The sequence below is a fragment of the Anomalospiza imberbis genome, chromosome 5 (genome assembly GCF_031753505.1).
Source record: "Anomalospiza imberbis isolate Cuckoo-Finch-1a 21T00152 chromosome 5, ASM3175350v1, whole genome shotgun sequence".
NCBI lineage: Eukaryota > Metazoa > Chordata > Aves > Passeriformes > Viduidae > Anomalospiza > Anomalospiza imberbis.
Window position 1 is genome coordinate 22,029,704 of NC_089685.1, and position 13,460 is coordinate 22,043,163.

The window sequence follows — 13,460 nt, forward strand, 5'->3', positions numbered from 1 at the left end:
TATTTTAGCCCAGAAAAGTAGGTTCCCTCTGAATTATTTAATGAACTAATTATATCTTTGAACTAAAGAAATGAATACTTGTATCTGCAGGCACGTGGCTGAGCTACCTGCACAGCTCTTGAGAAACTTGCTGGAGAGAGCAAGAATGAGCAGCTGACAGGAGTTAGGAAGAATGCCATAAAGTCTTGTGATATGGGAGGGGATGCTAAAAAGGGAGCTAATGTGGACACTGTAGGAGCAGAGATTAAAAACAAAAAAAAGTTTTCTATAAATGTCTCCTGAACTCGTGGATTCCACTGGAAGAGCAGCTGTCTGCAGATCAACCTTAATCCTTGTTCTTTTAGTAAAAGCTCTCCTGCATGACTGTGCCGACTGTTTACTCTATGTGGAAGACTACTAAGCACAGACTGGAATATTTATATTTATTTTTGCAATACCAGGGTAAAAACAATTTAACAATGCCAAGTACAGTGTTAGTCTCATAAAAAGTTTTCATTTCAAAACAAATGATTTCTAGTTCCCACAAAAAGTTAAAATCACATGCAGCTATATGAAGGTAAATTGCTTAAGATGCACAATTATATATCAGAAGACTTTGTTAAAGTAAAAACATACTGACTACATCATTTTAACAAGGCAATTACACAGAACTAGAAAACTGACTCTGTAGTAAAATATAAAAATCTACAATTATAAATATAAATTTGGTCCATGGATCACTACAGAAGTAGCAGTATTTACAGTAAGTATCAGATTACTATTCTAAATGTCTAATTGAAGTCTTAAAATGTTGAATGTTATGTAGAATAGTATCTTATTTACATTCTACTATATTAAAAGTTGCATTTCTAGCAAATGTAAATTGTTATAAATACAGCGAATAAACCAAGTACTAAACCCATCACATGTTTGTAATTGAGGAGTCCCTAACATCTATAAATATGCTAATTTTAAGTTAAAAGTAAAGCCAGATAAATCAAAAAACCTAATACTGAAAAAACATACCACAATTCAATTATTAGAAACACTGTAAAAGTCAATCAAGTTAGTCCAAATGTAACAATGTATTACAAGAAATCTTTCAAGAAAAGGCACACTTTGTTAATGATAAAAATTCCACAGTAGAGTCGTATATAACAGAAATGACTTGGTTTGAGCAACAGTAGGGGTCTGATTATATATATACTGACTGGACAGATTTTCCCCACCCAAAGTATAAAACTGAAAATAAAAACTCCAGGTGTGATTTGTGTGCTGCAGTGATGTGTATGTTTGATTTGATGTGCTAATTAAACTAAGGATTCTAAACTTTCAGCTGCATTTCCATCAGGTAAAGCTGAGCCATTACTGTCCATAGATGCTGAAGGGTTTTCTTCTTGCCTTGTGCTGACAAGGCTGAGAACAGCTTTGTACAGAAACTGGTACTGTTCCTGGAGGAGAAAAGAGGATACGCTCAGGATGATGGCAGAAATAGTTATCTTGTGGCACTGTTACTCAAAATTAATTAACTGCTGATGTGTCAGTCTGTAAATGTACAGTGCTCCAGAATTTATTGTGTTACTTAGCAGCTTTATTATTTTCTGACTAATGGCTCCCCCTGTACACAATATAAAGGACATCAATAGGGAACACAGTAAAGGTAGGGGAAAAAATTTAATTCTAAAAGAAATATTATATGCAAAATATGATCCTTGTTAAGGTCAACTGCAAATTTGGGGACAGGATTATTTGTCTGTTAGCTTTTTTCTCCTTTTTTTGTCATCTGAATTCTTTCCAGGAAGGTTTCTTTTTCTACAGCACCTCTGGAAGACAGTTTTGATTAATTCATGCAGAAACTAAGATGCAAATAATTCAGTAATGTTGCCCTAAGATCTAATGTCACACATAGGGAAAAAAGTGCACATTTTGCTTATTACTTACAATGTCTGTAAAGATTCCAGGCCTCATCAGATTTATCATCTTTGCTACGTGGTAAACATCCACTGAATTCTCATTTTCCAGTTGATGCATCAGAGTTGTTAATGCACAGAAAGTGCCTGCTGTCATCCCTCCATGCCTTTGTAAAGTAAAACAAAACAAAACTCTAGAAACTGAGTCAGGTTTTACAGCTGGAAAAAATACAAATTCTTGGGCACACTGGTAAGATGAATCTCTGTTGTGATATTTACAATATCTGAAACAGGTCTGCCCAGCACGGGCTTAAAAAAAAAAAAAAAACTTTCACAGCACCTGGCTACAACTTCTTATTCTAATAGCCAAATGCTGAAGGCTTTGGGTCCTTCAGTGTTTCAACATTTTGGTTTTTTTTGCTATTATTGAACAGTTGGAGAAGGGTATGGTGCCTCATCTAAATAGTTAATCCTTTCAATAAAAGGCAATGATGTCTTAACTGACTTCCCCTCTAGTGACCTACCTGATAACCATCTAGAGTATCAAAATGATAAAACTGAAATGAAATATAAAAATGTTTCTCTTGTTGATGCAGCTGGAACAAAAGCATCACCACTACTGTTAAGTGCAGACTTTGTGCCTTGTTTCAGCTGCTTTCACTCAGTGAAAGGATGGTTTTACTGAAAAACATCAAAACAAACAGGAAAGTGCAGTTCTTACTCATCATGTACAATCATGGGCCCATCACGGTTGGAAGCTTCCTCTTTGATGATGCTGATCAGTTCAAAAGTTTTACTAATGGGACTATCAGGATTTGGCCATTTTGGACACTGAAAATGCCTCACTTCAAGTACATAGTCATCCTAAATGATTTAAAAAAAAACAAACAAAAAACTCAAATCAATTTTGTAAAAGATAGACTTTCTTTATTCTTTTCCTTCACCTTGTTCCAGCTCCAGCCTCTAGATGCAGAACCCCACTGCTATGGGGGTTCCATTACTACATTCCATATTCCCCATTACTCCCTCCATAGGTGTTTCTAGGCCATGGATTTTTTTAATCAGTAATTTAGCATCGAAAATGTAAAAAATGTGGGCATTACCTTTAAAAAATCAAGTCCTGAGTTATATGTTTATGACAGTGTTACCTGTGTAGCTTCTAAAATGAAATCTTGGATTATGAGCTTCTCCTCGTTAGACAGACACTTATGTTCTTCAGCAATCATAGTGACTTTGAAACTCTCACAGTTTATAGGCTCATCTTTGTTTGGCCAGTACACAAATTCATCTTCAGCCTCCAGGAAAAAAAAAACAACAAAAACGGAGTCATAAAAGTAAATAATGTTAAGCTCTTAAAATAAAAAATCCAACATAATAAATAATATGTCACATATATTAATCACATACATAATCAATCCAGCTATCTAGATTTAAATTGACAAATCACATTTTGAGTGGGATAACGATGGCAAAGTGATGGTTTTCAAACACCTCTGTAGTGATCAATGTACCCTGTGGAGCTATATAGCAATGAACCTGCAGTGCTGCATAGTGCCACACATCCAGCCTGGCCTTTAGGCTGTGCTGTGCATAGCCCATGGTCATATGAGAAATTTAACTTGTGTGTTCTAATGTATGTGTGGTCTTAGGATTATCTGAAAGTGCAGAAAAAAAGTTCATGGGAGCATCATTTCTGTCTGACAGCAGAAATGACGAGAGATTTTTGTTTTTTAAAGAAAATAGTTCAAATAACCAACATGGTCAGATGGATAGGGAATCCTCCTTGCCATGTGTCCTGCCTGCCTATTGTGTGTGTTTCAGGGAAGGTGGGGTGCATTGCAGTTGTGGTGGATGCAGAGTTCAGAGAAGCCATGGCTGTGTGCTGGGTGAGTACCACTGCTGCCTGGTCAATCTGGCAGGGCTTCAGTGCCCTTCCTGCACACCCTCCTGCAGGAACTGAGGCCCCACGGCCCCACGGCCTGTGTGCCCACCCTGCTGGCAGTGCTTCTGGCCACTCCTGCTCCCCACGGGCTTCTTTCATATGTGAGGAATGCTTGGCCACTGGTTCTCCTGGTCCTGCCCAGGTCCCCCCAGCTGCTGCTGTGCGAGAAACGACCTCACACTTCTGCCTTTACCTAATGACTAAAGCCATACTGCAACTAAGAAGTCGTGGAGCAAAAACTAACCTTGCATAATGGTTACTTCTGCTGTTTGCCTCCTTGTATAAATTGTAGAAGACTGATTCAATACGTTTTCATTCCAGTCACAATCTGCCTAGACAAGGATTTCTAGATTTCTGCTAGACGATTTGGGTATTTTACACTCAGCTTGGTATTATTAATTTGTAATTGTTTTTTGCAGAATACAAGACATTTTCTCATATCCTGCATGTTTCAAAATGGTAATACTAATAAAATTCTACATAAACTCATAACAATCAGCCACAGAACTCACCATATTCTGGCTATCAGGAAGCATGACTATTAACTGGGCATTATGGTCCCATATCATTCTCCAGAAATCCTTGATAGTGTGTAGTAAGGGATGCTGAGTAATAATGAATTCATTACTTTGATAATAACCCTGCAAAAAAAAAAAAATTGACAGATTCGGAATTGCTGCCAAGTATTAATGCTTAAAGGAAGCTTCTAGTGGACAGACCAAGAACCTAGAAAATACATTGCACACTTGTTCCCTTTTTGGCTTCCTGCAAATATTAGAAAAATATAAAATTTCCACTGAAATATTTCCACATGTGAATAGATTCAATTACATTGAAAAAAAAATTAAGACTTAAAAACATTGCTTTAAAAAAAGGAGAAAAGACCACAGAGCAGACTCAGACAGCCCACTCAGAATAAAAATATATTAGCCATAATTCCAGAGGAGCTGACTACCTGGCCAAACAAAAGAATACTTGAAAGATCTGCAAAAATCCCAAGAAGTTTCTTAATTTGTACAGATATATCAGATCAATGTCTTACCATGAAAGGTAGTTCCTATACAGTAATGCTCCTAAAAGATTTTGTGCACATGCCACTGCACAGAGCTTTGTCATCTCTTTCCTGAATATCCAGGAGGTATTTACTCCTCCCTCTCAGCTATTGAAGGGGGAAAGAGTTGAAGAAAACCCAGAGAGCAAAAAGATAATGGAAAGCTGATGAACTCTGGTATCTTAGGCTATGCCAATTGAAAAAACACTGTAAGATGAGCAAGTAGGGAGACAAACCACAATACAGCCATTAAAAACTAACTTGTCAGTTAACACATTTAGACATTTAGTTCATCTCAAAAGATCTTTCCATAAAGCATTTAGCTTTACCAGTTTTTAAAACTATTATGTGATTTCTGTTTCTACAGATTGTTAAAGTGCAGTGAACTTAACCAAACCTAAAACCAGTAATAATGGTAATAGTACTTCCTGGGGGAAGTAACTCTTTTAGGCAGAGTGAATAATGGAAGAAAGGAGCTTTGAAAATCAGGATTGTGCCACCCTAAGTCAGCCAAATGGCTGCTCTACAAACAGCTGTTCGTTGTTTTTCACCAATATATTAACTGACTTACCATAATATAGGAAGCATTGATGTAGTCTGTACCTTCACCAGATAGTGATGAGATACCCACTCTAGATCTTTCCACTGTAAAAAAAGTTATGAATTCACAAGCATGTTGCAATGACTCTTATAATATTATAGCAATTATCTCACATCTCACAGTAATGATAACACTGGGCTCCACCAGTTGGGACAAAGTGCTATCCAGCCACCTATTTTGTTTTTCTATGTGGAATTTTTAATTCACTTCTTCACTATAATGTTCTTTAAAGAACATTGCTCCAAACTAATGCAGATGTCTTCAGTTTTTGTTGAGGATTTGAAGAAGCTTACCAGGAATGATAGATGAGGTTCGGTTCTTTTCTCTGTTAGACTGTTTGAGTGCAGTTGAATAATCACACTGCTGTGTGTTAGACTGGCTCAGTAACTGAAACAATGATGTAAAAAAAAAGTCAGATAACTGCAGAAAAGCCATTCCTTCATAAGCTGCATTAAACAGAAGGGTGCATATATTGCAGGTTTGCTGTCTCTCTTAACTTTAGTTATCTAGTTATCTGTCTAAACTACTTAACATGTCACCAGAATATTTTTTCTCCACTCTTCTTAGCAGTTCAAATTATTCTTGAACCCTAGATCAATAACCATATCTTTGAAGGTGAAGTCTGACATATCTGCCAGAATGGTATCTTTCCAGACTGCTGTTTTACCTTTGAGATCTTCCTGCAAAGTCATGTAGTTAAATTTTAAAAATCTGTAGTTAAAATCTACTTACTGTCCTATTTCTCATGATCTCTTTTTTGTGGATTTTTTGGGTAGATTCCTTGTTTAAGAGGATGCAAATAATTCTGTTCCAATTGACTGCATTCATTTGATAAATTTAGTCTTAATTTAGGCTCAGCAGTTAAATTTTAGGTAGAGAAAGCTGATGAAAGTTGTGTTGAGATACCTACTTTTAAGTCATTCAGGTTTACAAGCCCAAAGATTTTCACACTACAATCTCAGAGAGCTCACCTTGAATTGTTTCTCCAGTCTGGTCTTTCCTGTTGGTCCAGGTATCAAGAGAGCATTAACATAGGCATGAATGTGAGTCTCAGAGACTTCTGTTTCTTTACTGAGAATTGCTTCGACCAATGCATCATGAATGAAGATGTATTGCTCCTAGGAAAACACAACCAAACATCTGATTCTCAGATTCCTCTGGATACCTCTAGTTAAGCTGCCACTTCTGATGTGGTCAGTAATTTTTCACAGAGGTTTTCTGAAATGTGATCCTCTATAGTGAAGGCTGTCCCTCTGCAGTGGCTGTACACGCATTATAAGCACAATTGACAATTACACTTGTAATACATAGATACACATATCTATGTATTATTTAATACCAAATCCTCACTACCTGTGATGTTAATAGAATAGAAGTAAATATGCAAGCACAGCCTTGAGTAAAATTTTCAAGCCAGTCCTACCCCTGGTTCCTACTGCTATTCTCTATTTTCTCTCTCACATTCTTTGGAACAAGCACCCTAGCTGTTGATTAACTTTTTTTTTCTATTGAAAGGCACTGGGGAATCTAACCACCTGTTCTTGAAAACTGAAATAGACTTTCAAATGCCCTGCTGTTGCCCTTATTGTTTTCTCTTGGTCTTTCAATATTCTACATATAATCTTCAGTTTAAAGCACCTATAGATAATTTTCTGTCTGAAATAGCTTTTTTCGCATATTTTATTGCCTATATAAACTGTTTGATGAGGTTCAGTGAAGATCTGAATGCCTGACAATGGTGCTTCCTCAAAAAGCTCCGTGATAAGCTCAAAAATACAAGTCCTGCCAAGAAAGCACTGCTGTAGGAAGCATTATTTATACAGGCTTCCTTCTGAGTCCTCCTTACAAGACAAGAGCCCAAGGAAAGGTAATTTCTGATACACTGCTCTAAGTGTGCCTAGAAGGATGTCTCTATAAAACCAAGAGAAGCAAAAGGGAAAATCTAGTTTGGTGACTGGTTTCCTTCTGGTGATGCCAGAAAGAGCATTGTACTATCTCTTGTCCTGCAAACAGAAGGTTTGTAATAGTCCCATGCTATTTATATTTTATTCTTACCTCAGTCTGCACCAAGTAGTTCCTTTGGGTACGTATGTGTTTTAAGAATCCAAATATGTTGACTGTCCCTTCATGCTGAATTTGCTGCAGCATGCTGTCTAACACTATGTATGTGCCTGTCCTTCCAACACCAGCACTATAAAAAAAAAAATGGTCTTGAGCCTGAAGTAAAACACTAATGGAAAGAACTTTTCCATACACATAGCTTTTTCAACAAATTGCTGCAAAGGGAAGATCTCCCTCTACAAATGAATTTATTATATGATATACTTTGTTAAAGGTTCAAGGCTGATAGTAGTCTTTTACTTTGTACAAGAAGAGACCTAAAAACCATTTTCTCAAATGTTTTTTAAATTATTGGCTGAAATAGAGCTAAGGGATTTCCTGCAGGTCTGCAATTTTCAGCCTTCTGATATTCCTTAGGATACTTTGCCAAATATATCTAGAAAAGGTGGTGGTATATGTCAGCACTTGGGCACAGTTAATATGTTCAAATTCTTCTATGTTGAAACTCCACTTAAAGCAAAAGTTGAATTATGCAACCCACTACAGTACAAGAAATTTCAAAGATAAACCCCAGGAAATGGCAGAACTGTTGAGAGTATATCTGTAAAAGAAAAAAGCTTAGTGCTCTTTAGACAAAGTTAAGATGGCACACAATTTTTGAAAATCTTTTTAAAAATAGGAAATGGAGAAGAAAGTGTTAATCAACTCATTCCTGTTATGAACTCTGACTAACGTAGTATAAAACCAGCTGTATCATAAAATTAGAGAAAAACTTTTTCTTTTATAAAATATCTGGGTAGGAAGTACAAGGTTAAGAGGTCAGTTTTTGTTATCTAGTCATATATGGGAAATCATCAGTTGTAATTCCCCTCTAAGATATGAAGGATCATTATGTATACTGTACATGTAACTTGAGAGCAGCACTGTGCTGGGTCCCCTGTGGGCAGATCCATCTCAGTCCATACATGCTAATTCAGTCATCTCACTTCTGCCACAGAGGGGGCACAGAGCATAGGTAGAGTGAGATCAGATTGCTGTAATAAACTGCCTAAATAAGTATGATATGAAACTCAATGGTCCAGGTTGTTAATACCCTGTTAGACACAAAGAAGTACAAAGATTACCAGACACCATCTGTACTTGATATAAAAAACAAAACATGAAAAGTACCAAATAAAACCAGCTAAAATAAGTTCTATGAATCTCATCATTTGTGTCTTCCATACATATAGCCTGTAAATATAAATAAAATTTATATTTCAAACATTAGATGATTCCTTTGAAATTCCATAGTGCATGTAGTCAATTTAGCTAAAAACTGTACAAAACTGCCTACAGACAGAGGTAAGTTGTACTTATGACCCAAGCGAGAGGTCTGACTGAAGCCACACAACTTACCACTGTTCACTTCTTAAAAACTCAATTTAATTGACTCCTAATGTATTACTGGTATCTCAGCAAACTCAGACTTGACATTTTGAATTTCCCAAGAAAAGGCAGGATGTAAATAGCAGCAGAACAACAAGATATGGAATTTTCATTTTCCAAGCTAAAAACAGATGTCAGTCAGATTAGATCATCCCAGAAATAAAATATCTTCATTTGCAGCATTTGTGAGGTGACTTTACCTGTTGGCTTTCTCAGTGTCAGCTCCAGAAGGACAGAATTCATGAGGAGGTTCTCTTTCCAAATGTTCCATCAAAGGTGAGGTACTACAGTGGAAAACCAGAACCTGCTTATATATTTTACAACAACCCGGTCCTTCATGGGCATTGTGAAGTCATTCCAGGCCCTACAAGCCCTTTTTAACCAATTTTCCCTGAGCTGCCAGCTTTAGTGAGCACTGACAGAACACCTGCCTGCACACTGTGGCACATGCAGACCTCAACTGTTCCCCAGAACGCTCTTCCATTGCAAATGACTGCTAGAGCCCAGAGAATGTTAAAAACAGCAGAGTTGTAGTTCAGCCAGGAAGAGAGTGAGTCGTCTCTTGTGGACAGAGCTCCTTGTAGGATTACAGAGTATCCCTGCACCAAAGAAAGCATGAGCCAAAAGCATCCTAACAATGTATTTGCAGAAATGAAACAATTATCCCCATATGTATATCTGGTAAGCTCATAGCATTCAAGATAGCAGTACAGAAATGTAAAAAAAAAAATAGAAGTAAAATCAGTTTAGAAAAAAAAAAAAAGAATATGGTGCAGAACAGCATCATCTTGTTTATGGAGATCTACAGATTTACAGAAGTGGCACAATTGATTAGTTTGCCTTATGAAGGAGAGAAAGATCAGATAAGAATATCGGCTAAGAAGTTAATCTTACTCCATCAGGAATCATTAAATGCGAAAGTGAAATTTTGCTTAACCCACCACTGAAAAATTCTTTTCTTCTGCAAAACAAAAGTGGAGTGAACCTTACAGCACTAGAAACCACACCTGCAATGAACCACAACAGGCCCGACAGCGTGGCGCTTCGCATGCGATGCCTTCCGCACGAAGGTGAGAACGGGCAGGGAATATTCTGGAACACCCATGTCAGGCCACTGGGTATAATGGTACTGAGTCACTATGCGACCACTGGACCTCCCTTTCTGGGAGCCCTGCAACAAAAAAAAAACAATTCCACATGTAAGCAGCCCACATCTTCCTTCATTTTACTTCCATACCTGATAGTTGTTGAACTAGTACTATCCCTATTTAGTTCAAAGCATACCATCTGGCTCTAATATTCCAGCCTTCAAAGAGAAGAGGAAGGACCAGTGCTTCTGTCTTTCCAGCTTGTCCATTCAGTGGAAAAATGACCTGACACAGTCTCAGAAAGCCATAGAGAAAGATTAAGAGCACTGGAGGGTAACAAATTACAGCTGCTCTCAAGAGTCACCAGCTCTTCCTGCCACTCTGCTTCTCTGTTGAGAGAACAGAACGAGTAGGATTCATCTCACCCAGCTTTACTGATCTACAAGGTAAGTAGCCTTGTGTAGGCTGATTTTCTAAGCTCTCTTCCTCCATGGCAACTCAGAGGCAGGGATGCCTTCAGAAAGCAGGTAATCTCATTCAGAGATTGGTTCCTAAAATAGGCAGAATAAATTAATTGATAGTAAATGCTGAATATTATGTATTAATTATGTAGGGAGGGTGAGACGCTAGATGTCTCAGACATTTATGTGGCTGGATTAAATAAAGTTTTCAGAATTCTCCTCAAAGTAACTAACATTACCCTGCTGAGCTGAGATCATGGTGGTTCTGGTTACAATAAAACAAAGTGTGTATTCACCTGTCTTTAAAAAGGAAAATGGAGAGCTGAGGTGGGTAATTAAACTCATACCACATTTTCTTCAAGTTGCTCTCTTTCTGAAAATGTATCGTCCTGCTACCCAGGCAGGCAAAGTCCACATCAGCTCTCCAATGTGATCACTGCTTTTTCCCTGATGGTCCTACACCTTTCTGAGTTTGTTTTTCTGGTCAAATTAACTGAAGCTGATGAGCATCTTGCTGGCTGAGATCTATAGGATTCAGCTTTACATATACAGCAGAAAAGAGTTGTCAACTGCCTTAAAAATATTCTGAGCATCTTTTAACACTTCATTTTGCCCATTTGTGTTTCTAGGATGCCACAAACCTTTTTGATCTTGGTGTTTCTAAGAGTAAAATTCCTCACAGTGTAATAGGCAAGTACATGAACACTCTTCTGAGTAACCAAGAAGTTCCCATATTCTTCACTACCTTCAGCAGGCCAGTATTGGTCACATTTTCTCTGTTAGAAAAACATTTTCTCTGTTAGAAAATTTCTCTATAAATAATAGAGAAAAAAAACTGTAAAAAATCAAACTAGTAAGCTGAAATGTTTAAATTTAAGAGCAGAGTAAAGCACAAAACTGTATTGGGACTGTCAATATACCCAGTTTATGATAGACATGCTCTTCTGTGCAGGAGAACAAATAACAATTATTTTGTGCCATAGAGGGATAGATGTGCAAAGATGCTCCTTATTTGGAAAATTAAAAAAAAGAGGTTTAAATCATACTATCAGAGTTAAAAGGGTCTAATATTGTGGAATTTTCCATTCTATAGACACTCTAAAAATGAAAGAAAATAACATTATCTATAGGAAAAATAGGAATACATCCAATTCAGTAGAATTGTATGTGGCTTCTGAAAAGTTTATAGTTTATGGGCAGAGTATATTTATATGTGGTAGCAAGGGCAAGAGTGAGACTGTGTATGGCTAGAATATACAGGAGAGAGCTGTGATATGTCCAGCCTTTTGGTTGGGTAGTCATACAGCCTTCTCTAAGAGTATTAGAAGTGTGCTTGTTTATACATGGTGTTGCAAACGAAGTGGTGCTCCAAGTCAGCCCTCATCTGCAATTGCTGTGTCTGTATCAAGAGATACAGAGATGCTTTATAGGTTGTATGATAAGATTTGCACTCATTTTAGGCATTGCTGCCAGTGTGTGGCAAGTGTGATGCAATGTCTCCTCATGTGACCCCAGGGTACATCACATAATCAGAGAAACACACCCTGTGGTGAGATTTGACCTCATTGGGTCTCACTGGACAAATGTATCTCTAGTCATGTAGTAGGAAAGGAACCGTGAGTACTGCGGGTTGTTAACAGGGAGGAGACAGTGAATATCCAGGAAAGTTCACTTGAACTACGTTTTTCTCCTTTCCAGGGTCCAAGGCAACCCTGACAAAGTGCAAGATGGCAAGGAGATAAGCAGATCGGTAGCAGAACGTGGGCACAAGGCCCACAGTCTGTCCACTCATATTATATACAAGTAGTCTTTTTTTCAGTATAAGATTTTTTTGTTAGAACATGGTATTTGCAAGATTTATTGAATATTTTCTTTAGTTTCATGCTACAAATCCTCAACTGTATACTTCTGTAACCAATCCAGGTACAAGCAACTACTACAAACTATTGCTTTTTGCTCAATGATTGACTAAACCAGATTTTAAAAAGAAAGACAGGAGTTTGCTACAGGTAGAACTACCAAAATCAAAGAAGTAAAAAATGGATAACAGTACTCATACCCTTCCTTTCTCAATGAGATTAGTTATCATCACAATAACTTCCACATTATGTTCCCATATCATTCTCCAGAAATCTTCTGCTGTTGATTTTAGTGGCCCTTGAGCTGCAATGTAGGCTTTTGGCTTGTTGTAGCCCTAAATTGAAATATAAGAAATGACACGTTAAATCACTGTCCATGAGCAAAAGGAGTTCGGGAGTTTGGGAAAGGTACATGACATTTAATGTATTTATTTTTAAAGACTCTGAAAGAGCCTTAAAAGACTTTTAAGTGCTTTTAAATTTTTAACTATCGACATTGCGGAAACCCTGTGGTATCAGATGGTACCACATGAATACAACTGTTGTATGAATACAACTGTTATGCCAATGTTTATCATTCCAACGAATAGGATATATATGTTCAAATGCCCATGTTTAGGCAGAACATTGACATGACAGTGATTATGAGACACACAGAGATGTGTTGCAAAAGTGGTTTACAAAATGAAACATGATCACTCACATGTAAATAATTATGTAATGAAAACTGGTAATAGTATCTTGATGAGGCTCTGAGCCAAATGGCATCTTCCTCTCATGAGATTACCTCAGATGGAAGAATTAACCACTCAGATGAGATATGCTTCTAAAATGACTCGGACACGACAGGACATTTTTTCTTTAAAAATGCTCCTCGTTAAGCTGCAGCTGCTACATTATCAAGATGGATTCAAGAAAGAATTGGCATTTTACCTTTGCTTTAACTTTGTAGGCTTAACTTAGACCACAGAATTTTTAACAGAAACTGTAATATTGTGATACTTTTTTTGAATTAAATCTATTCAATTCCATACGTAAATTTTACAGAAAATGCTGACAGATCAATAGGCCAATGGATAG

At 37.2% G+C, this 13,460-nt stretch overlaps 1 protein-coding gene across 8 annotated transcripts in view; it reads right to left on the bottom strand.

Moving 5' to 3' along the window:
- Positions 1–408: 408 nt before the first annotated feature.
- The window catches only part of PTPRZ1 (protein tyrosine phosphatase receptor type Z1), a 132,868-nt gene continuing 119,816 nt past the window's right edge, over positions 409–13,460 (bottom strand). For 4 of the 8 annotated variants that reach the window (XM_068189875.1, XM_068189873.1, XM_068189872.1 and 1 more), the window contains 13 exons: positions 12,581–12,715; positions 11,163–11,297; positions 9,980–10,143; positions 9,173–9,256; positions 7,539–7,674; positions 6,455–6,601; positions 5,777–5,870; positions 5,454–5,527; positions 4,344–4,472; positions 3,038–3,184; positions 2,611–2,753; positions 1,921–2,056; positions 409–1,430 (listed from right to left, as the gene is read on the bottom strand). In XM_068189875.1, the coding sequence (XP_068045976.1) occupies positions 1,290–1,430; positions 1,921–2,056; positions 2,611–2,753; positions 3,038–3,184; positions 4,344–4,472; positions 5,454–5,527; positions 5,777–5,870; positions 6,455–6,601; positions 7,539–7,674; positions 9,173–9,256; positions 9,980–10,143; positions 11,163–11,297; positions 12,581–12,715 (1,665 nt within the window). In that variant the 3' untranslated portion in view covers positions 409–1,289. The remainder of the gene's footprint in view (positions 1,431–1,920; positions 2,057–2,610; positions 2,754–3,037; positions 3,185–4,343; positions 4,473–5,453; positions 5,528–5,776; positions 5,871–6,454; positions 6,602–7,538; positions 7,675–9,172; positions 9,257–9,979; positions 10,144–11,162; positions 11,298–12,580; positions 12,716–13,460) is intronic. The other 4 variants (XM_068189876.1, XM_068189874.1, XM_068189879.1 and 1 more) reach the window with 1 other exon arrangement.